The 25,650-nt window shown below is 41.6% G+C and overlaps 1 protein-coding gene across 2 annotated transcripts in view; it reads right to left on the bottom strand.

Moving 5' to 3' along the window:
• The window catches only part of ADAMTS6 (ADAM metallopeptidase with thrombospondin type 1 motif 6), a 352,249-nt gene that overhangs the window by 286,778 nt on the left and 39,821 nt on the right, over nucleotides 1-25,650 (bottom strand). For both annotated transcript variants that reach the window (XM_019496068.2, XM_059725136.1), the window contains exons 5-7: nucleotides 22,018-22,235; nucleotides 21,684-21,767; nucleotides 21,014-21,159 (exon numbers count right to left, since the gene is read on the bottom strand). In XM_019496068.2, the coding sequence (XP_019351613.1) occupies nucleotides 21,014-21,159; nucleotides 21,684-21,767; nucleotides 22,018-22,235 (448 nt within the window). The remainder of the gene's footprint in view (nucleotides 1-21,013; nucleotides 21,160-21,683; nucleotides 21,768-22,017; nucleotides 22,236-25,650) is intronic.

The following is a 25,650-nucleotide window of genomic DNA, read 5'->3' as shown; positions in this document are numbered from 1 at the left end:
ACGCTCCATGGGCATTTATATTTAATTTCAACGTCTTGCCTTGTAAACATGTGTGCAAAATATTTTAGAAATTTGCTAACTACCCAAGACCAAATCCTGCTGATCTTTATTTCAGCAAGACTAGTTGAATAAATAAAATTAACAGGATTTGACCCCAAACTGAGATCCACTGAATTCAACAGGAATTTTGCTACTGATCTCCAAACATAAACAATTAGACCCTGTGTTAGAACTGGTCTGTAAACTAGTGCAAACTAAAGACTACTGAACTAAAGATAAATGGATATGTTGTTATCAGAATTAATTTATAACCTGACACAAGTAAAATCATATGCTGTAAATGAGTTCTTATGCAGAAGCAATCCAACAAAATCTGGTCATAAAGTTATGCTAAACAGTCCATGCTGATATTTCAAAAGTAATGAAAACATGAACATGCACTATATATACACGTGTGGTAAGAGGCAAAAGCTCTGCAACATACTGCAGCCTCTGGCCAAATTCATGCTTGGTGCAAATCCACGGTTGAAATTGGCCTAATATGTTTTTCTGTATTGTTAAAACTGAGGAACAGAACCACTCACTAGCATATGTTTTATTCTGACTGTCAGTGGTAACTGATAAAAATAAAACAATTACTGTGCCTCAAAGAGAGTGAGAGAAGAAGGAAAGAGGGAAAAAAGACTACTAGGATTTTACTTAGATTACTAAAAAATAAATAAGAGATATTTTGAACCAGTGAATGTTCTTTAAAAAGAAGTAAAATATGACATTTCAGGCTGTTAGAAAGTTCTTCCTCAGATATCTGGCCAAGCAGTAACTGAATGTTCTAACAGATATCCCAAACTATTACCACCAAACACATTTCCTGGAAAAACTATCATTTGAATAGTTTTATGACCGTTTGTGAGACACAGTCAGAAGATAAGTGCCTGAAAAAAACAAATAAGCATAGCACACAGAAGTGTTTTCCATTGATTATTTTCTTTTGTAGTAAGCTCAATATGTGTAGCAAGAACAGGATTTTTTTGTAACCTAAACCAATCTTTAACAGATTGTTAGCGTTCATAAAAACTTAACTTTTTACCCCTAGCTTATTAAATCATCCTGATGTTCTTTTTATTACTAAAGAATCAGTTGTGCCATTTAGTCACAACCCTAAGTTGGGGACAGCATGGGCCAGCCCCTCTGCAACAGCACTAGTGGCATCTTCCTCAAACTCTCCAGGATATAAGAATAGTATGCTGGCTACTACACCCCATTTTATGACACACCCCATTCTCCCTACTGCACTGTTCCTGCTCAGCGAGCCAGTGCACTTGGGGAAGAAAGTGAAGTTGTGGTTCTCATTTGTGGTATTAAGTAAACTGAGGAAGTTAAGAAAGAGGAGTCTTGCTCTTCTTAGTAAAACAACTGCATTAATGGCAGGTCTTAGCGTGGTATACAATGTTATCTTCCATCCACTATAAGCCAACATAATAATCACACAAAGACGTTCCCAAGTGACTATTTTGGGACATGAACCTGCAAAAATTATCCCTCAAATGGATTTACTCACATGAGCAGTTCAATTAAGCTCAATGCATTTGGCTACATGAGTAAAACCAAAGTTCTTGCAGGACTATACTAACGTTTTCCATTTTAAATTGAGATAGAAGTGTATTCTTGGTCTTGTAAATGTTGCGCAGTCATTCATTGCACCTCCAATATTAAATAAAACTTTCAGACTTTCTTGCAGTTAAAAACATGAAAATCTGGACTTTATTTGTAATAGTCACTTTTCTGGATTTGGTATTAAATAAAACACATTGGGGTCATCTGGAATGAATTAGGTAGTCTGTGGGCATACCTTCCCTCCACCATTACACCCCAACTCTCCCATTACATCCCTGCCACCTCACTCACTCTCACACACGCATATTTTACAAACTGAGTCTAAAGACATACCTGCTAACCATCTGAAAATCACAGGTCAGCTAACTCCATCACAAATGAAAAATAACTACCCTTTTAGTGATTAGAAAACATTCCACTCACATAATGCCCTTGTTAATTAGCTGCAAATCACCTGCTGGTTGACATTTGCTGTGTAATAAGCAGTTTTTCAGAATCACAGTCTAAGTTCTTAATTGTTCCTTTAATTCCCACAGAGTCTATTTCATTCCATTCAGCTACAAAGATTTACGTTCAATAAATTTGAAGGATATAACTTATACCAGGGAAAAAAAACAGCTAAGGGTGGATTCACCCTCTGGCTAAAAGTGAAAATCTGAGTTGCATCTTAGACTTCAACTAAATAAGAAGTGCACAAAAGAATGGAAATAAGTAAATTACAATGGTAATATCAATTGAAATTAAGGCCAAATTGCTGAGTGGATTTTTTTATTTTAATGTATCTGCTTTATAGCAATTTTCCTATCATCATTCTGCAGCTTAGAACATGCCCACCCAAGGAAAAGCTCAGAGAAGACTGGTGATGGCAGGGAGGAAAGGGAAGAAGCTGCCTGTGGAATTGTGCCTATTTGTTCCACAGCAGGGGAGAAGAAAGTGTTACATTTAGATCAACTGAACCAAAGTTAGGTCAATCTAACTGTCACTGTGTACAAGCATTCACAGGGCTTAGGTTGCCCTAAAAATGGTGGACCCAATGGTGGACCTCAGAGGTGAACTAACTTCAGATGAAGCACTGGTTAACCTGATCTAACGAGGATTAACCTGACCTAGTGAACACCTACACACATTTACAGCACAGCCCCAGGGCTGGAAAAGTCTAGCCACTCCAGACAACCCTGAGGCTGTGCTGTTCTATAGTCCCCCTTCCCCCGGTCCTGGGCTTTGGAGCCCAGTGCAGCTCTTTGCAGCTTCCCGGCTGCCTGCTCCAGCTGGCTTGAGCCTAAGTCAGGAAACCCTATTGGAACTTCTGAAAGGACAGTTGCCAGGATAGGCATCTAAGTAATAATCTCCTACAAAAATGTGAAGAACAAAACTATTTTCCACTTATTAAAGAAAAAAAGTTACACTACAATTTTGCCTACAATTCCCAAAGCCATCACATACACTAATTCTGAATTTATTTGTACAAAAAGTTGTTCCTGAACCAAAACTTACATGTTAAATTTTGAAATACTGTCTTAAGCAAGTAAATTCCTTGCTGGTAGTTGCATTTCCTATAGCCTGTGATAATCTGTGATACCTGGGCCTCTTTTCTGCAGATTGTCAAGGTCCCTCAAAGGTGGCTCACTGCTGTTGCCAGGCTACAGCTCTTAGCCCCACCAACCTCACGTAGTCCATCAAAAGAGTCTTCCAAAGATTTATGCAAAGGTGTTGACCAGATATTATTATACCTGCCACCTCAATTATTGACGGCTATTGATATAATGCCCAGAATGACAGAATTGTAGGAGATGTTGCTAACAAAAAAGGAAATTATCATATAAGAAATTTTCTGCTCTGTAGCCCAGCATCATCCATACTTCTGTCATGTAAGGAAGTAGTGATCAATGACATTAAAAAGTAGGGAGGGAACAAGGAAAAGTAGGAAGAAACAGTTCTTCCATATTATAAGATACATCTGAAGACATATTTCTTTCAGAACCACCATACGCTACATCTTACTACCAAAAATTCCTCAGCAGAAATCCTATTTCATAGTTTGATATATGATTTGCAAAACACAGAGTTTGATGGATTAAGACTTTGAAAATGCTCTGGAAATTTTATCAGATGAATCTTTCTATTCATAAAGCCACTAGGGGATCTTGCAGAGAAAGCCTCGATTGCAAAAAGGAACATTTATCTTGCGGTTAATATGTGAAGTGGTGTAGGATTTTAAAATCTTGGTCACAACAACCAAAGGCCCTAGCATGTTGTATGGAATAGGATGCTCAGAATGGAATGAGATTAACTGTTGCAATCAGTGTGTGTACTCTAGAATGCAGCAATACCTTAAGAACTCTAAGAATGATCATTTTAGTGCAGCCCTTCTCAAAGAATTCTCCTCTTGAAAAAGTATCTGCTTACTCCTTGATTTGTTGAGAGAGAGAAATATTTGTATTCATAGCAAACTCTTAACAAAGGGGGAAATTCCTCTTCCATAAATTACCTTTAAAGGGTTTCTAGTACCTTCATCTGAAACAGCTGATAATAGTCATGGTTAGAGATGGAATTCCAGATTCACTGGCCTACTACCAACAAGACCCATGTTTTTATTCGAACATACCACTGATGTTATCAAAATGATATTCTTGGAAATTAAACAGCACAAGCCCAACCCAGCAAAAGTTGAGATTTTCCTTTTCTTACGTGAGCTCTAAATCAGTGATTTTCAACCACAGTGCCGCACCACCCCCGATGCCCTGAGGTCTTTTCAAGCATGCCTAAGGTGCCATGCAATGTTAGCATAGTTAGATATTATAACAGAGTGGTGTCTCCTGTTAGAAGGTTTCAGCCAACCCTGTTAAGGACATTCAGCTGTGGGCCTCCTGGTAATAAGGAAGTGGCCCACTGGGAGTTTAAAAGCCTGGAGGATAAGGCTGAGAGGGAGGCTTGTGAAAGGACAGTTTGAGAGGAGGAAGCAAGTAGTGAGTTTGGGTGCAGATAAAAGTGACAATTTTTGCCTGATCTGGTCATAGAAAGCAGTTTATAGCTGTGACCAAACACAAGAACATGGCTGCAGAAAGCTTTAAAAATGGCCAGTTGAGTGAAAATCTGACCCCTCATTGCATGAGGTATCAGATAAAGACATTTCTAAATGTAGTGTCTTTTGTAACTTGCATCTGCAGAGCTCCCAGCCTGTTGCTGTTTTCAGAATAGGAAGGGGGAAAGGGAGTGCAGGGAGTTCAGTCTGGAGGTTTTTAAACACCCCTTTAAACACCCCCACCAAGGGTGGGGCAGGTGTTACAAGGTTACCCCAGACCAAACAGAAGTTCACTTTTGGTTCTGGGGGGAGGGGAATCCAGCTTCGGGCTGCAGCCAGGTTCCCAGAGCAATGGCCATAGCTCTCTGCCATTGCTGGCTGTTTTCAGAATGGGAGTGAGGAAAGGCAGTGGAGGAAGCTTGTTCTTGGGTACACCCAGCTGGTGCTGAAGGGGTGGGTGGATGAATTGGAGCCCTCCCACCTCAGGGAGGTATGCAAGTCCCTGAGGTGGGAGGGCTCCGCCTGCCCCACCCCCAAGGTATGACTTGCAAACTAGAGTATTACCTGACTGGGGACACATACTGGGTCCTGAAATCTGAGGCCACGTGCAGTTATGACACCCTCAGGTCTGCCATTTTAGAATGTGTGAGGCTCACAGGAGACATGCAGATACCAGGTCTGGGCAAAACCACTGCACTCAGACTGCTGGCCACAAGCCTTGGCACAGCACCTCTGTAGATTTATGCACCCAGTGGCTGAAATGAGACTGCAACTCAGCTGCAAAGACTGTGGAGCTGGAGACAATAAAACAATCTGGACAAATATTGGCAGTGGGGGCCCAGGCATGAGTCTGTAGACACCATGTTACAGAACTCAAACAGGCAGTTTGCCTCACTGAAGGCTTGTTTAGAGATTGAATTAGAGTGTGGGAAGCCTTCAGGCATGACAAATGGACAAGTGCAAAGCCCAGCTCTAAAGTATGGAAAGCTACTCATGGAGCATAAGCCGTGGGGTGGAGGTCATGCCCTTGGCCCAGGAGCCATACCTCACTCCCCAGAACAACAGGGACAGGCTCAGCAATGTCAGGCCATAGAGTCAGTGGGTGGAAGATGATCATCTCCAGGAGATGATATTAGACCCAGGAAAAGGGGAGCCTTGGCCTGTTTTTTGTGCCAAGCCTAGTGACTGTTGCCACAGCTGCCAACTCATGGGCTTCAGTTTTGCCTGGCCTGGGGTCTCTGACATCCTGAGACACCGCCTTCCCACCCCCACAACAGAAGGTCTACATATTCCAAATCATCATAGTGGATGTCCAGGTCCTGGGCCTTCTGGACTTTCACTCGAGCCAGATATTTGTGCACAGGCTTGTGGACCCACCCAACTATCATTTATAAAATGCATCTATGTAACCTGCATACATGGGGAGCATATCCAACTATAAGAGTGCAACCACTGATTGGGGCCAGAAGGCTGAATTGACTGAGGCTGTGGCCAGCCACCTTTCCCACCCAATGGTGGGTTAGGATTTGGGCCCACTGACCAAGCTGTTGCCTCTGTCAGTAAAAACAGGAAGGATAAAAAGATGCAAAATTGCCCCAAGACGGCTAGAGAAGATATTACCTTTTGACCCCAAAGGTCTTCAAAGCTTGAGCTACATCACACCAGGAATACCTAAGGGTCAAGAGGGATACCCTCTCAGTAGAGAAGGGACATGGTAAAAGGTCTAGCAAAGGTGTAGAGATCCAGTGTGATCTGAGTGGTCCTCAGCAAAATTCTGCAACACTGTTCCTCAGGCAACATGCCAGATGGAGAGGGAATGCCCCTAAGGGAAGGGCCTGATTTTATACAAAGGCAGAAGGAGGACCCCGTATTTGCTCCCCTCTATAGATGGTTGGCCCAGGTGAATGGCAAGGTGATAGACCCTCACCTAGACACTAGGATCCCCAATTCAAGTTACAGGGAAACATCCTGATAAGGGCTGCCAAAGACCAAGCTACTGGGACCTGGAAACCCCAGCTATTGGTTCCCAAAATCATACCATAACCAGGTGTTAAAGCTGGCTTACAACATACCATAGGCTGGCTATCAGGAAGTCAAGAAACCCCTGGAAAGGGTACTTGCGAGGTTCTTTGGGCCAAGGATCTACCAGAATCTTAAGAACTATTGCCAGTCCTATCCACTAGTGGCCTCACAGCCTAAGCACTGGACTCCACTGGTGCCTCTGCCCTTGGTTGGTACTCCTTTTGATTGGGTTGGAACAGGCATAGAGCGCCCCATAAAACTGAGCACCACTGGTAGATTACTGGTAGATTACACAATTCACTATCTGAAGATTATAGTTATCCTTAACACCTTGTCCCAAACAGTGGCTACAGAACAGTTGAAAACATTTTCACGGGAGAGTCTTCCACAAGAAATATTAACAGACCAATGCTGTATGTTTAAGTTCCATTTGATATAGGAAGTCTGGGCCACTTTAAAGAGCTACCCAGTCAGAACCTCTGCCTATCACCTATAGACAGATGGATGGTGGAGGGTTTTAATCAGACTCTAAAAGGGATTCTAAGGAAGTTCATGATCACAGAGCCCTGGAAATGAGATAAGCTTTACCCTATCTATTGCTCATGGTCCAGGAAGTTCTCCAGTCCTCAACAACATTTTTCCATTTTGAACTCTTGTACAGGAGACAACCTAACTGTATACTAGAACTCCAGGAGGTCTGGCAGAAAAAGGGCCTGAGATCTCAAAATGTTGTACAATATGTTGTACAGCAGATCCAGAAATCTGGACTCCAGCTACAGAAATGGCTGGATCTTGTGGGAGCTTTTGCCTGAGAGAATCTCCAAGCTGCACAGCAGACTCAGGAAGCAGTACAATAGGAATGCCTGACTCCAAGTATATCAACCAGGGGATGGGGTCCTGCTGTTACTCCAGTCTTCAGAAAGCAAACTATTAGCAAAAGGTTGTGAGGTGAATTGGGGAGATAGATATAAAGCATGCCTGGGAGGCAATGTGAGCACATGAATGTCCTAAGACCCGAGAAACATTTAATGTCTCAGTAGGTTTTGCAAGAACATATGAAAATTGGGCAGGATGTAGTCCAACCTTTGGTTGGTAAAGTTACTCTGGGAGAGAATTTGCCCACAACTCAGCAGATAGGGGCAAGGGCCCTATTGAAGGACTTCCCACAACTAAACCTGAGGAAACCCTTGATTAGTTACGGTATTGTCTTAAAACCACAGTGTCCAGTCCAAAAGGGGTTCTCCAGAATACCAGAATGGTTGCAAGAAATTGTGAAAAAGGAAGTACAGAGCATGTTAGATAAGGGAGAGGCTGAAGAGTCTTCAAGTGACTGGAAAAGTCTGTGTTAGTAGACCTGACAAAACAATCTGGTTTTTCACTGATTTCCAAAAACTAAGTGTATTATCAAAGTTTGATGTCTACCCAGTGCCCTACATTGATGAATTGCTACAGTGGCCAGAAAAAGCTAAATATATAACAACACCTGATTTGATGAAGGGTTAATTGCAGATTCCCCTCACTGCAAAGTCCCAGGAGCTAACAGCACTTACAACACCTGAGGGCTGTATCAGTTCAGAAACCTACCTTTCAGGCTCCATGGTGCCCCAGCCACCTTCCAGTGGCTAATGGGTAAGATACTACAGCCTCATTGAGCGTATGCTGTAGTGATATTCACAGAAACCTGGAAAGAACATTTTCAGTGAATCAGGGTAACACTCCAGTTGCTCCAGGCTGCAGGTCTTACAGCAAATCCAGCAATACACATGCCAACATGGACTTTTTTGACAAGAAAGATGGGGCCGCTAAATTTGGAAGAGAGTGTCTCCAACTTCACTCTTGAGAAGAGGTATGTAACAGCATGGCATGTTCCCTTAAGTGGAGTCAAGTAGCCCTGCTAAGGGCATTCAACTGTGGACTTTCTGGTAATGAGGGAGTGGCCCAATGAGAGTTAAAGCCCCCAGAGGAGAAGCCTGTGAAGGAATAGCTTGAGAGAAGGAAGCATGTGGTGAGTGCAGCTGCTGGCTCCCAGAGAGAGCCAAGCTGCTGGGCTGGGAGCAAAATAAAAAAGGGGTCCCCCTCAAGTGCCTGGAAAGAAGCAGAAGGGCTTGGTTTCATTTATTTTGTTTTGTTGTGTGTATACTTTTAAGGACTGTGTTATTGGGAGGCTGAAGTGCTCCTTGGGGGCAAAGCTACCTGCAAAAGTCAGCAAGCTGAATAACCCACTTACAGGTATGCAAACAGGATTCAGAAGATAAACCCAGAGATATCATATAGGCCGTAAAAATGTTAAAATCATTCCGACTTGTTGTGGTTGTTCTGAGCTCCTTCCAACTAAAGAATTGCTTTATTTTTTTCTGTAGTCCAAAAATGAGTGAAAACTAAGAGTTGGCATTTTCCAAGGGCTGCCTCAAGTCTAAAAAAAGTTGAGAACTACTACTCTAGATTCTATGTTTGCTCATACCACACAAGGCTTTCTAGTGTGTAGAATATGCTAGAATCCAGAATGAAAACTGAATTTGTGTTCAGCATGCTTTTTTATTACAAATCTGTCCACAGTGGAATGTTCACAATGATCTGGAAACAATCATTATGAATCTATATAATGTTTGTGACTGGTTCCTCAGAAAGAATTTTTGGAGACGCATTCTGTGGAATCTGATGCAGGAGAGAATACTAGTGCATAGCAGTAGCAAACCTAGCAACAGACACAGCGAACCATGGATGATTGTTGCCAGGAAAATCTGTCTGTCTCAAAAAATGCTTCTTGATTATGAACAACCAGTATATTTGATACACTTCCAACATCTGGCAAGTTGCAAGTGGGTCTACTTGTTCAGACAAGTATTGGGAAATTGTCCATGAACACGTAACTTGCAACATCAGGCCTTATGGTGGCTTCTGTCATCAGGCCTTATGGTGACTTCTGTCACTTTTAAGACTTTAAAAATGCAGATGGTAGATGGAAAGGAAACACGTTTTACATCTTTTGTAAGCTCCCATACACAAAAGCTCATTCTATGTTTGACATGGTGAGGATGTGCTGGTTTAGGAAGGAAATCTACACTATTCAGGTCTTCCACAGGATTTTCTGCTGCAAATTTTTCCTTCTGCTAGGGTTTTATTTAAACATCCTTTGTGTTGCTAGAGACTTAACCTTTGTCATGAAATCTGTATGGAAAGTTTTTAGATATCTTTACATTCCCATATACTGTTTTCCAGTGTTTTCTTAAATAGCCTGTCACCCACAGACCTAGAAACAGATGATCTGCCTCTGTATAGGACAAGGCCTCTTGCATCACCTAGTCAAGTTCCTTTAGGATGGGCTGCCTGATATTCATAGATTTTTGCAAACAGCTGCCTCAATTACTGAATGAGGGAGCACTGCCTTTACTGTAAATTTTATTAAACTTCAAGAAAGACTGCTAAGAATATTTTATACACCACTGGAAGTTGTCATCCAGAACCTAAGATCTCCCATGCTCAGAGAGACAGTATTCAATGAGCCAGTTGCTTGCAACAAAACCGATTTTCAAAATTTTGATTTGAGTAGCCATAGCATAGGCTTTGAAATGTCCACATAAATTATTCTCTCTCTCCTCTTTCACTTTGTGAGATCTTCTAGAAAGGAGCCACCTACTGAAAAGTGACTATGCTTTCACCACTGGGTCTATCAATACACTAACCTTAAATATCTAGCAGATGCACTAGTTTTCATAAGAAATATGCTTTTATTTTTAATGGTTTAGTTTTTACCTGACATCTACTTACTGCTTGATAGGGGGAGGATATTTTCTAAATCCAAGATGACTCTGAATTTAAGATGAACCCCCAGTAATGAGTTTCTATACATGAAAATAGATAATTTTTTTCAATTTTTCATGTATAGAATCTCATTACTAGGGGAGTCATCTTAAATGTGTGCCCCCACCCAGTGTAGCAGGGAAATCAATGGCAGGTGGTAGGTGGGGGAATCCAAAAGTTTGACCCCTCCTCCTTGCCACCCACACCCTGTTACCTGCCTCCCCTCCTGGAACCTGATGACCCCTCCAACCTCAGTCCCCCTGCTCCCAACCCAGCCAGAGCTGCAGCTACTACATCAGCTGCTACCAGACTGGACTTAGGCCAGAGCTCCATGCCCCAGGCTGGAAGAGGACCCAAACCTACCACAGCCCAAGTGATGGTAAGCAGTGGGGCAGGGGATGGGGGTGGGGTGGGGTGGGGTGGGGGGGAGCCAGTAAGTGAGAGACCTGCAACTATTTAAGACTTTTTTTAGAATTCAAGAGTCAGTTGGTTCATTTCTCCTTCATTCCTTTGTATTCCATAATGGTGAAGCAGCATGGAGAATGGAGTGCTTCTGTTCTAGACAAACACTGCACAAAGTGGCCATTACATTTTAAGTGCCTTTAGAAATAGGGATCATGGGAAAGGAGCCATGAGATACTTTCCTGCCTTTGAAACACTCACTTTTTTCCCCCTCCCTCTAAAGCAGGGGTGTGTAACTTTTAATCAGCCAGGGGACACAAGACCTACAGGCTGGAAAACCATGTGTGCAGGCCCCTCCCCTTGCTGCATCATGTGCAAGCAACCCTGGCCTCATCCCCAGTTCTCTGGCTGCCACCTCTCCTGCTGCACTGTACCACACCATGCTGCAGCACACCACCTCCTGGCACAGGGGCAGGAAATAGATGCTGAAGGAGAGAGGGGGAGCAGCAGCTACATGGCAGCCCAGGGACCATGAACTGACCCTCTGAAGGTTACCAGTTGGACAGCCGTGCTCTAAAGAACCAATACCTCCTAGAGTGAGAACCAGGCAGGCACAATTCCCATTACATTGTTCCCTGAAATCAGACACCTTTTCATTAGGAAGGTGAGGGACTGTGGGTTGATAACTTATGAAATGGCTTCATGCAAGTAGCAGGCCTGAGCAAAAGCACTTCTTTGCATGCCCAGGCTACAGATTAAGGGAAGAAGCATATGAAAAAAGAAAAGCCCTAACAAAGAAGTTCTGAAGCCAATCAACACCTGAAACTTTTCAGAGAAAACCTGGAGTTGAAGAATTGTCAAGAACAATTTTGTTATAATCAGTTTCTTTTTGAACTTGGGTCATTCTTTCCTGACAGCAAAAACACTTGAAGGAAAGGAATATTCAGTTGAAATATTCTCACTGATAATCCTCCACTGTGGTCCTGAGAGAAGAGGTTTTGCCTACTGAAGGGGTGGCCAACCCATGGTATGTGTGCCAGAAGTGGCACGTGTAACCACTTACTTTGGCATGTGGCAAATCCAGTAGGGATCAGAGAGAACAACACTAAATAGGGAAGAGAAGACAGAGCAGAGTTGTGGAATGGGCTGGGCAAAGGAACTGGAATGGCTCTGGTGAATAGGCAGTGCTTACCTTTCGGCACAGCTGACCAAAAGCTTGCCTACACTGGTATAACCCTCTCCCTTACTCCACAAAAAGTATGCTATGGAGCTCTCCCTAAAGCCTGGTGAATCCCAAGGTATCTATCTTTATCACGGTAACTCTGCACTTCTAAACCAGATTAATTTCCAGCAATTCCATCTAATTGGCTCTCCTAGAACCATGCTATCAGGAACTTTTTCAAGCACAGATAGCCCCTGGGACTCTGGAGAGCTGCTCTGTGAAAAACATAATACAACCCATGTTGCATTAAAATGATTTCCACAGTATAGTATGGATGAAGATCAAAGTTTATCTCCATTCCAGTTCACCTCTTCCAGCCTGACCAGTTTCAACAACTTCCTCCTCAGCATGGATTCCTGATTTCTCTTCCATGTTCAGCAGAAGGGAGCTCGTGGCTGCCCCTCTCTTCTGCACAGTAGTGGAACACAGTACCGTTTATGGCTTGAATCATCATCTCTGGGATCTACAAGGCTTTTAAACTGTCCCCTTAGCATCTGTTTTCTCAGTTGGCCTCTTCACTTGCTTTGGGATGTTGAGATTTGTGCAAGCAGATCTTTGCAGAGATCTTCTTCCTCCAGAAATCCCTTGCATGACTTCTGCCATAGGAGAGGATGATCTGGTCTTAAAATCTCATACTTCAAAGATGTATCTGAAGTAGCTTTCCCTTTTATTAATCATTTTATTAACCCAAGTTTCTTTTTCTTCCTATGAACTCCATTAACATAAAATTTCATGAAGGTTATAATCCAATAATTATTATAACAACTGACTTAAGTATTTCCTGATCTCCTGAATATAGGAGCAACTGAATGGTATAAAGAGTTTATAGAACAGAAAGCCAAGAAATATATGCATTAGCCTATCATAAAGGCTAAATCTTATTTAATCTTTACACATAGTTTCATAGTAGCTAGGGTCAGGAGGGACCTGAACAGATCATCTAGCCTGACCCTCTGCCACAGGCAGGATGAATGCTGGGTTCACAAGACCCCAGACCGGTGATCATCTAACCTCTTTTTGAATTTACCCAAGGTAGGGGTGAGGACCACACTTCCCTAGGAAGTTGGTTCCAGATCCTGGACACCCTAACCATAAAATATCGTCTCCTGATCTCTAACCTAAACCTATTCTCCATTAGCTTATTACTATTGTTCCTTGTCACCCCAAGTGGTGCTGGGGAGAAAAGGGCTCTTCCTATTTGCTGATGATCTCCTCTGATGAGTTTGTAGGCAGCCACCAGGTCCCCACTCAGCCTCCTCTTGCTGAGGCTGAACAGGTTCAGGTCCCTAAGTCTCTCCTCGTAGGGTCTGCCTTGCTGCCCTCTCACCAAGCGGGTGGCCCTCCTCTGAACTCTCTCCAGGCTGGCTACATCCCTTTTAAAGTGCAGCGCCCAGTATTGGATGCAGTACTCCAACTGTGGCCTACCCAGTGTTGCATAGAGGGTGAGTATCACCTCTCTGAACCGGCTTGAGATGCATCTTTGGATGCATGACAAGGTATGGCTGGCCTTGCTGGCTGAGGTCTGGCATTGGCGGCTCATGTTCATCTTGGAGTCAATGATGACTCCAAGATCCCTTTCCGCCTCTGTGCTTTCAAGAAGGGAACTCCCCAGTCTGTATGAATGCTGTGGATTCCTTCTCCCAAGGTGCAGCACCCTGCATTTGTCTATGTTGAACCCCATCGTATTCAAATCTGCCCACTTCTGTAGTCCGTCTCAATCTAGTTGCAGCCTCTCTCTCCCTTCAAGTGTGTCCACCTCACCCCACATCTTAGTGTCATCAGCAAACTTGGACAATATGCTTTCACTTAAGTGACAATTAGGTAGCAGTGTAAATGCCATTTTTGGCACTTCATGGTTTGGATTCTATACCCACCTCTGGTGGAATATGATCGCCCAGCATATATTCATGCAAAGAGAAGAGGGAGGGGGCCTTACACCTTTTAGCCTGGTAGTTAGGACACTCACCCAGAGAATACAAGACCTGGCTTCTAACCACCCACCTCTTTACCTTGAACAACTGCCACAGTGTGCGGCCCATATGTAAGAAGTAAAACACTCTTCTCCCCCTGCATCCAGCCCTCTGCACCTACTGCAGCATCTCTTAGACCAGTAGCATCCCCAACCGTTCCTCTGTAAACTTCAGCCGCTGCTACCCTCCCCTGCCTGCTGGCTAGAGTGACCACCTTTTCCAAATTGACAGGCAGGACACATGCCCTGCCCCCTTCCCCTGATTGTACAGCCACAGCAGAGTCGAGTGGAGCCCATGGGGGCGTGGAGGTAACGGTGAACGTGGGCTGCCTGCTGCAGGCTCCCCACCCTGCTGCCCTCCCCCAGGAGCCTTGTGCTGGCTGTGTTGCCATGGCAAGGTGCCCCCTGCCCACTTGGCAACAGCAAGGAGCACAACTCCATGCCACTCTGCCAGGAAGGCAGGGGGCACCTCACCATCTCAGCATGGCTGGGGTGAGGTTCCTGGGGGAAGGCATCAGGGCAGGGAGCCCTGAGCCTGCATCCCTGCCCCACACACAAATTTAGGGGGCATGTGCCCCCCAATTACCCCTCCCCAGGAGTGTGCACAGCAGTAGGGAGCTGCAGCACCCCCCCCCCACCTCTGCTACCCCTTGGATGAGCCACCCATAGCCCTGTCCCACTCGGGGCACTGTGGCTGCACATTCCTGCCCTGGGCCCCATGCACCATCCAGGCTGGGCAGCACCCCTAGCTCCAGTCCCAGCCACCGACCCTACCCACTCTCTCCCTTACCATGGGTGTCTCAATCTGCGCCCCCCCCATAGACTTACCTGGAAGCAGCTGGCAGAGCTACTGTCTAGCTCTGCCTGGGGTTGCATTCCTGCCCAGGTGCATTAGTACATGCACATGGCGCCCCCTGCACCTCCCTCCCCTCAGCTCTTTGCAGGCTGGAACTCTGCCAGCCTAGAAGGGGAAACCCACCATTTCCACAGTGAACAGAAAACCCAGACCCCTGCATGACACTGCAAATCTGGGACAAATGCATTCTGGAGTTATGCAGCCCGGGACTGAGACTTGATGTTCCCATTTCAAGACTGTCCCACCCAGTTAGAGATGGGTGGTCACCTTATCTCTGTGCTACCCACTCTGAGCAGTATGCTCTGCTGCTGGCAGGCAGGCATGTAGACAGAGCTGAGTTCTTCAGCTTATCTTGTCCCTGCAGCTTCTCCCATGCTCCCTGATGGCACAATTAGTTCCTACAGTGTCGAATCATTAACTTCTATTCCCACTAAATTTCCCTTGGATATTTGTAGTCTACATTATTAGTGTCCTTGAGCAATGGAACAGAGTTTCCAAGTGTCTCATCACAGTGGATCTGTCCTTCAGTGTACCATGATGGGGTAAAATAATTCTTACGCACATATGAAAAAAAAAACCATGAAAAGTTCTCTACAATTTATCACTATTTGAAAAGGTTTGAAAAATCCACAACTATAAATCACATGACAATGTTAATGCCTCTCATGTGGATACTGACAGTGCCAAGGAAGACTACCTCTGTCACCAACCAGTATGTCTCATATATTCTGTAACAATATATTTAATGAGAAATAAGAACAGTAGTAGTAAGAAAAGCAAGAGTACAGAAAAGTGTTGAGATAAGTGCTCAAGGGCTATTTAATGCATCTTGCACAAAGATGAATATGTAAGTTATTAAAACATAATATATGTAAGCTACTTAAAACTAGAAAATACGCAGAATAGATTATATATGGCATTATCCAGTTTTACTGAAAACTGTATAAACTAAACTTTATAAAGCTATTCGGATTACTCATTATAAGATACATTATGCACCTGGTTTTTTGTTCATATGTATAATACAAGCATATTCTGCTATAAGTACTATTATTTAACTATTGCTTCCTCACAAATGGGGTACTATTTAATTCAGTAGGATTATGGTGTTAATCAGGATTGAAAAAAGAATTTATATATAAATTCATCATTTATGTGTGTTTCAATTGCTTTAACATTACGAAATTCCCAAATTTCTAAACATTAGGATATTAATTTCAGAGGCCAAATCCATGTCAGTACAATTTGTGAACACAGAGAGAGAGACCGTCTCTAACTCAGTTTTTTTGCACAAGATAAAAAAAGTCTTACTTCCTTTGTGACTGTAATTGATTCTGTTACACAAAGGAGTGGGCACGTCTACGTGAGTGGCCAACTGTGCAACTGTTACTGCGCAGTCCTTTAGTACTCACTTTAGCAAGTACTAAAGGACTGCTCAATAAGTGCCGGTACAATGCAGTCCCAGCGCCGCATGGGTAGTTTCCGACCCTACTGTGCAGTAGGAATGAGCTACTGTGCAGTAGTTCATTGCTACTGCACAGTACCAGTGGTGTCATGGTTCGTGCCTGCTGATGCCATATCACCAGAGCTCACCACTGCGATGTAGCGTCTCAGGAAGACATGGCCACTGTGATCATACTTTTGCAAAACACAATAGATTTGCTTTTCATTTTCAAGATAAAATCTTCAGATGTGATACTACCAATGGAAAAAGACATTTCATGCACTGAGTCTTTTAAATAAACATATCCCTTTAAATGAATGAAGTGTTTCTTCATTCAAATGTTTAAAACATTTAAATTTTAAGGGCCAAATTCTGCCCCTTTGGAGATGCACACACACATCTCCATTTCCCCCTGGAACTCTCTTCTGCGTGGGTTATTGGGTACGTGTTTTCTTTGGTCTTCTACCAAACTGGGAAGTAAAATTAGATGCAGATCTCTCCTGACAGGAGAAGATTCATTCCCTGAGCAGTTTATTCAGTCTGTCATATATGTTATTTGGAAAAACAGCTATTTAGTATCTTGACAAAACAAGTTATTGGTCTCAGGCTATAAATCCAGACTTTAATAAAAACCTATTTTTTCTTTAAAGATTTTTTACTTTGTAAAAGTAAAAAAAAAAAAAAAAGAAAGAAAGACACAGTATAAATCTTTGTATTTTGTTATGGCCCCATAGCCTAAGAAGCAGGTAGCTTTTGCAAAGGAGGAAGAGGACACTTTATGCCTCCTTTCTTTTCTATAAAAGTGTGCAAGACAAGAAATGTTCTTGTCTATAAACTCTATTTCTATAGAATTAACCATGGTATAAGGAGACTTAAGAATGGTAAAAAGTTGTCAGGAAGATAAAGTTACATTCAGTTTTAATGATCAAAAAATATGTTATACTACCTTTAAAATTAAGGGCAAGAAGAGAGTGACTGAAATGCAAATGTTTCATATTTAGTTGAGTTAGGTCTGCCATGACAAAATAATTTCACCTTGAACAATGGATATTTTACCAACTAAATTTTCATATTTGGAAAGGAAACAAAGTACATGATTTTTTAAGGCTCACAAAGAGGTGAGGAAGCAGGTGGTCAGTCATAGACAGTCAAGAGACTGCTAGGAGGAGGGTGCTGTAAAGCTACAGAGATATGAGAACCAAATCATAAGAGGAAAGGGAAATGGGTAGGTCTGAGTTTTTCTTTGTATACAGATTCAAAAACCCTTACCCAGTTCTATACCACTGAGCAATGTAGTAATATAATTTGCGACACCAACAGTGTGACATCCAAACGTAAGGACTAAATTTTGTCTTTATATCACATACCACTGCTGTTCATATTCAAAGACAAAATACAGACTTCCAACAAGTGTCCAGCCTATTTTTTATTTTTATTTTTTTAAGATAAGAAAAAGGTTTTAGGATTCAAAGATCATTCCCTAAAATCAAAGTCACGCTGGGGAGAGAAAAAATACATTTTCTAAGCACTTTTACTCTATTGATATTCAGCAACTTTCTACAGAATCCTGTCAGCTAAGTATCCTAGCATTACTAATATTTCTTTTCAATGACTTCATTGAAACAATCACTGAATAAAGATATTGTATGTAGCCTAAGACAAAAAAAAAAGATTTGAATAAAATTTACAATAAGGAACTTACATTTTTTTTGATAGAAAAAACAGCTTTCACTTGTTTAACTTTTAGTTCAGCAGAAGTCTTGTAAAAAATTAATACCTAGTAATATTGTTCAAAACTGACAAAACCAGAAAAAACAAAATACTTTTATACAGTTCTGCAGTACATAGATAAGAGCAATCAAAGGCAGAGTAAATGTGTAAAATTCCTTTATCAACTAATCCCACTGTGTTAGATAACTGCTGTACATGTTTGTAAAGTCAGCCATTATCCTGGAACCCTCTAATACATATAGAGTGTATGCCATATTACCTACCTATTTTTAAGACAAAATCCCATTAAAGTACTTAGCTCCTATTGATTCCAGGGGCTTTAGCACCTTGTGCCCTCAGAGACTCACCAGCTCTGTTGAAGGAGGGTAAGGTAGTTTGCTGCTATAATGTTGCCAGGAAATGCTCTTTCTAGTCAGCGTTCCTCTTCCTATAGTATAAACATTGGCAGCACTGAAGAAGCAAAAACTACATTCCCAAGACTGATTATAGCAACAAAAACATGCAATTTTTTTATAACTGCAATAAGGGACCATCATATGAAAAGAATGCCTCATATCCTTTTAAATTGATTGGTGCTAGCCCCCAAATAGAGACTGTGAATTCAAGTATGATATTTCATCTATAACTTGGCAATTACTTTTCAGCAAACTGTTTATTCACCAAAAAAATAATTTTGGTGAACCCAAAACTATCTGTGAAATTGACCTGCAAACATTGCACCTTGCTTAATATAACTTATATTCAGCCAGCTCAATGGTGAGAAAATGACTTAATAATTTAAAATAAAAAATACTATAGACATAAGACTTTAATTAAATTCAAATATAATTAATTTTAGGATGGAATGTGTGGTTTCTTCAGAATCCCTGATCATAGCATAAAATTATGTCAGCTTCTTCAGGGAGAGTAAATCCTGATTTCAATTTTTACCCACTGCTGTAATACTATTCAATTGAATGGGACTATTAAAATAAGTAAGAATTACTCATATGAAGTCAAAGGAAATTTTGTCACTAATTCAGGCCCAGGATCTGCAGTTGACTACAACCACATCTACAATAGCAGTGTTTTATCAGAAGAGGAATATTGATCTATAAGAGCAGCAACATGCTCTTTTAGATACAGTAATGAAATTAAAAACAGCAGTAGTTTGTGCCAGTTTAGTAAAACTGCCACCCCCTCTGCCAGCAGGGGGCTAACCTTTTTGGAAGACATGTCACAAATTAAGTCACATGACCTCCCTAAGTGTCACTCCAATCCCCTTTGCCTGCCCAATCTGCTGCTCTGCTTTCTACTCCTTCCTCAAGCTGCCGCTGCATTCCTGCTCCCTCCCCAGTCTGCTGTGTGCAACACACAGAGGATACCTTTGCCACTTGTGGCACACATGCCACAGGTTGGCCACCCCTGACTCAAGCAAACAAGTTAAGGTGCTTTTGCTAGCACAGTTATACTGGTCCAGGACCACACCTCTTTACAGTTGAGTGACATCACTATGTTAGCAGAAGTTTACACTGTAAACAGATTTAGGCATTTGCTTAACTTTGTGAGCAGCCACGGTAAATCAATGGAATTATACACATGCATAACGTTAAACTTTTACACACGTTTTTGTAAGATGAGGGCTCTAAAATGGAATTTTATACTGTACTGAGGGATCTTTAAAAGTGATTTTTGACCCAGCACACCAAGACAACTTATTCAATTACTTTGGAGTTTATTGTATTAATCTAACTACTGCATGTGCTCATTAAAAGTAGGTATTAACATCTACCTATGACATATTAAAGAAATGTTGATAGAAAAGCATTTTGCATTAAAAATCATTCCATAAAAATACCTAGAGTCTTTAAAATTTTCCTGCTGTGCTTCTATACATTTTTAAAAGTTCCAATATTTAATTTAATAATTAATATTTAAATAAATTTAATAATTTAATTAAATATTTTATTTAATATTTTTCAACATATCATGCCTTTTAGAATAAATTACAGTAAGGAATTAACTTGTGAGGTGATTGTTCTACATTGTTTCAATGCACAGAACCTCCATTGATATTCCACATAAGCAACAAGTGTAGAATATAAATTTTCTAAAAAAGGGCATCTATCATAGGGAAATTAAGGATCCTTAGTTATATGCAACAATATTGGGGTCACTGCCTTAATTAAAAAAAAACACACAGTCTGTAAGAAACAGATGCACACACCATGTTATTTGAATATAACCTCTTAGTAAAGTATAATATTTTTTTGCTTTAAACTATAGGAGGCAAAAAGGAATACAATGATATTTACCAGAATTGCAAAATTATTGAGCAAGCAGTGTTGAAACTTTTATAATATGAGTAGTATTTACATCAAGGCTGATTTATATATAAATAGGTTCAGTATGGGTGTTGAAAATATCAGTCTCTCTTCATAATTAAGTGCAACAAAGAGCAACAAATACTAGGGCAAATCCTCAACTTGCAAAAATCTGCATGTGTCTACTGACATAAAGGGAGTGACGCTGATCTTTACCAGCTGGGGATCTGGCATATAATTCTTTGCACAGAAAACATTATATAATACCAACAAGACCTATGTTTTTCTTACACTTTTTTTTCGTTCTTCCCCCCAGAAGTTCAAGAATTTTTTGTTCAACTATAAAAAGGATGATATTTTCAAGCAAAATCATCAACTCTTCTGTAAGATTTTTTTTGTTAACTGGAGCAGTCATGAGAAGTACAGTTACTTTAGACATTTTCTTTCCAAATTTTAATCTATATTTTAATAGTCTGATATATGCAAGACAAGCAACCTATTATCTTTTTGCCCTCGTAAGATTACCTACCCATTAAATTACTTTAATTGAAGGTTCTATATACATGAAAATATAAAAAAGCTATAGAAAGAAAATAAAATAAACACAAGACTTGCAGTAAACCATACCTAGTAATAAGAACCGCATTATCATGGTGAGCAATCCCATTTTCTGGAATGGTGTTTCCATCACTTTGGTGGGAGAGAATGGATTTCTGCCACTTACAGAAGCTATCGAGGGACTTGTCTGCATGGTGGTTTATCTCCAAGTTTGGCTGCAATACAACATGCATACCAGAAATGTTCCAAACAAATTACTAAGGTCAGTTGTTAAGACTTTTGAAGACTAAAATGGGACTATAATTAGAAGCAGTGGTTTCTAGGAATAATCTCTTTCTGCCAATTTTTATCTCTGTAAAATCTAACCCAGAGTTTAGTTTGTGCATTACTGAATATGCATTTTTTTCAGTTACAGCTTTAATAACAATTATGTCAATATAAAAATTGCAGATTATCAAAATACAGAACTAGAAACAAAATTGCAATTTTAAGTTTCCATCACTGCAAACCACAAAAGTAAGCTAATATTCACCTAATGTAAATAATAAATATATACAAGATATGACAAATATTCCTTCAAACTACTCAAAACTTGCTTAAAATAGTAAAAGCTTACAGATGATGGTTTTACTAAAATGCAGGCTTTCCAAATAATAATTAGATGGATTCTATAATGGTACTCATTGAAGTACCCTGTATTTTAAGGGTAAAAGGTTTATTTGATTATAGTTTATCATACCTGATCTTCGGTAAGAACAATCAGCCGTGTCACTATAATATTCACAACGTTTCCAAGACTGGAATCACGATAAAGTTTGGCAACCTGACCTCCAGAAAATAAGAAAAGACACAAAGTCAGACAAGAAACACTGTTCATTTCATTTGTATTTAAACATTAGCCAGCAAAATATAATTTCATAATCTGAACAATTATTAAAACATCTAATTAAAAGCTATTTATAAATCAGTCTTAATGAGTCTGTAAAATAAATCACAATTATTTCTCACTACATAACTGCCTATCCTTAAAATGACATGTTCATTATGTTAACATATAGAGGGGTCAAACTTACAATATTCATTACACTCAAAATGTAATGCTCAATGTCTTTGCGACCATGGTATCCCACCATCATTTTGTCTGCTACTACCAGCGTCTCCACAAACCGTTCAATGCTTACTGATCTCTTCTGTCGACTGTGACTACTTAATGTGTCATTATTTGGAAGTGAAGTTGGAAAAGCAGATGTGTCACTCATCCACCCAGGTTTACTCCTTCTTGTGAGGTCTTCTAGGAATCAAAAGAATTAACCACTTCAGACAGGTTACTAGCTAAAGTTGTTCAAGTACAGCTCTTTTCTGCTGATATAGTCTTAAAGCTTCTAAAAAAACAAGCTCTTCTGCGACAGGAAGACATTAAATCTTTTCTTTAAAAATAATATATTTTATATTGCATTAGAAAATGTGGAAGTTAAAAAGTAGCTTGATTTAATTTTAAATATATAGCAAGTTACCTGAAAACTGGCAAGTAAATCAGTAAATTAATCTGAATTAAGTTGTAATAGGAATGGGTCCATAAAGACATGCGGTACCCTGAGTCAGACCATTTTTAACTCCCAACTGTACTGACAGCATGAAAATAAAAATGAAAAACATCCAGTGGCTTTTAAAAAAATCAGTTAATCTACCCTAGCTCTACAAAGACTATTATTCAGTACGTAATTATAATTGCATGGTTATTGTATAGTGTCACTAAGGAGAAAACTTAACATTTGGGTGCCTTAAGAGAGTACTGTAATAGTGCAAATATGTTCTACTGTTCATATTTAACAAACTTAAAATGGGAACAAAAATATTACAATAATGTTGCAATTATCACCAAAGCAAGTAGCATAAAGATTTTCAATTTAATTCTAGTTTAAGTGCAAGTTAATCCATCCTTATCTATGGAATAGCAACTGGTACTTACATAATTAAATGTCTTTAATTAAAATTTAATAAAGCACTTAATCATATACCTAATTTTAACACACATGCTTTAAGTACATCCATATCTGGCAGCAGACAAACATACAACCTTAATTTGAAATACCATATATACACAAATACAAGATGTGTTTTTTCCCCTAATCAGCATAAGGAAAAAACGCACTGCATCTCACATTTCTGTACAAAAAAACTTCATTAAATACATTATCTATCATTAAATTGCTGCCGAAGGAAAGCAATGGAAACCAACTATGAAGTTGGTTAAATGCAGTCAACACTGAGCATGACTATTAAATATGTGTTTGCCCATATTGGGCAAGCATGGATAGAAACCTTTTTGTGTGTGTGCGTGAGAGAGAGAGAAAGAGAGACCCTTAAAAAACAATGGGCAGTTGTTCCCCTGGAAGAGAATGAACACCAGGGCTGGATGTACTGCAATACCAGGCCAGCACTTGGAGAGACTGGAACACGCTCTGACACCTTCTCCTATTGCCAAAAATACTGGTGGGAACTTACCTTTTCTGAGGAGGGGAGGGGAAATATATATGTATAAAATTCTCTGTCATAAACTTTCCATCACACACCTCAAACCGCATTAAGAAACCCGCGCACTCGTTACAATAAATGCACCCACTCCTCTGCGCCCCCACGCACCCACCAACTGCCCTTCCCTAACCCAATCACAGTTCCTTAGTCCAAGCCCCAGTTTGGGTTTACAATCTCAGTTCATTCGCAGTCCTTGTCACTTTCGATGTCGCTGTCACTTCCACTGCTACTGATCCTGTTGTCCTCGCTGTCTCCAGGTCCAGTTGCATCGCTGTCCTCTCCATTTTCCTTTTCGACTTCCCCTCCCCAGAGGTCTTTGAACAGCCTGTGCCACATATCCCTTTTCCAGGTACAGTTGGCTGTATTTTCTCCATCCTCTCCCACTGACTTCTGGTAGTAGGACTGGAGTTCACTCAGAAACATTTTAACACAGTCTTTCCTTGAGCTCAGCCTGTCTGTACAAAAGGAGGTTCCTGCATTGCCACAGGGCGCTCCTGAGGCAGGACACAAACTGATTGAAGTGGGTTGTTAGGGACCCCTGATATGTTTAGTCAGGTGTCTGTACAGTGCCACCTCCCTTGTCATCAACCTGACTCCAGAAGCTGGCTTACCTTTTCCCACATTCCTTTGGCATAGGGACAGAGCCACAGGAGGTAGTTGATGGTCTCATTCTCACTTCGGCAGCTTTCCCTGGGGCAGCTGGATCTAGTCTCTCACCTCACTCTGTGCCTCCATGCCTTCACTGGGAGTGCACAGTGAGCTATGAGCCAGTTCAGGTCTCTGTGGTCTTTACGTAGGTCCTTGTGGAAGTTCTGATCCCAGACGGCCTGGCAGTCATCGTCAGAGAGCAGTTCCATGGTCAATAGTCTATCTCTGTCTCTGACTGCCTTCTGTATCTTCCTGTGGTTGGACATGGTCTCTGGGCTTTCCTTCTGTAGCCCGTACTTACTCCAGAACTCGTCCAGCACACTGTAGAACCAGGGGTATTCCATGGTGCACGGCTGGAGTGTACACCCCCACAGTCTCAGGAGGTGACCTGTAAAATACTTGACAAGACAGGCTGTTTTGGTTGCTGGCTTGTGTACCGTGCCTGTAGGAACAGGTGGATGTCTGACACCCCCCTGCCCCTGGCCCATTTCTTTTTGTATAGGGTCTTTTTTGCCACCTTCTCCATTCTAGATCCTCAGAAGAAAACGCACATGGCTCTCTGGATTCTGTGGGTGACACTCTGTGGGGGGGAGGGAGGGAAGCCCCATGTGGTGTACAGAAGTAGTGGTAGCAACACTGCCTTCATGGAGTGCCATGCACCTCCCCATGAAGAGGCGGTGCGCATGCCACAGACTCAACCTCTGAGTAATCTTGGCCTCCTTCTTCTCCCCAGCCTTCCACTCAGCTCGGGGTTGAAATCCACCCCAAGGATCTTGACCCCCTCATGGGGGACTGAGACCCCTAGGGACTCCAGGTCCCCGAGATCACCCATGGTCAGACAGGTGCTTTTGCTCCCGTTGAGCTTGGCCCCTGCTGCCACCTCATAGACCTGTGTGTGCCACAGGTCTCTCTCTACAGCACACTTATTCCAGCACAGGATGTTCAGGTTGTCTATGCAGGCCAGGACCTTGGTCTCTCCTTTGCTTCCTCCAGGGATCCGGACTCCATGCATCCCAGGGTCCTGCCTGATGCGCTGCACCAGGGGTTCAGTCATGCAGATGAAAAGATGGGGAGACTGGGCACCCCTGCCAGACCCTTGACTCTACCATGATCTGTGTGCTCAGGAACCTATTGACCAGCACCTCGCTACTAATGTCTGTGTATAGAATCCTTATCCAGCCAGTGAAGGTTGGCGGGAAGCCCATTCACTTCAGCGTCTCAAAGAGAAAACGGTGTGACACTCTGTTATAGGCTTTTTCCAAGTCCAGGTTCAGTCCAGGAGGTGCAGATGGCAGGTAGCTATGCACATGCTGCAAAGAAAGGCACGAGTGCTGGAGGACCAGGACCAGTGAAAACAAAGAGAAGGGGCTTCCCCATGGACTTCAAGGTGTCCAGGTATGATTCACAAACTAGGTATTTCCCCAGTGGCATGAGAAGAGAAGATTTCAACAGGAAAGTCCTACGAGAGCTGCTCCAGGTAAATAAGGAGAATGTGATTTACATATGGAAGCAAAAGCACTCCC

The sequence above is a fragment of the Alligator mississippiensis genome, chromosome 3 (assembly GCF_030867095.1).
Source record: "Alligator mississippiensis isolate rAllMis1 chromosome 3, rAllMis1, whole genome shotgun sequence".
NCBI lineage: Eukaryota > Metazoa > Chordata > Crocodylia > Alligatoridae > Alligator > Alligator mississippiensis.
Note: the sequence above shows the minus strand (reverse complement) of the source record. Positions and strands in the feature narration are given on the sequence as shown.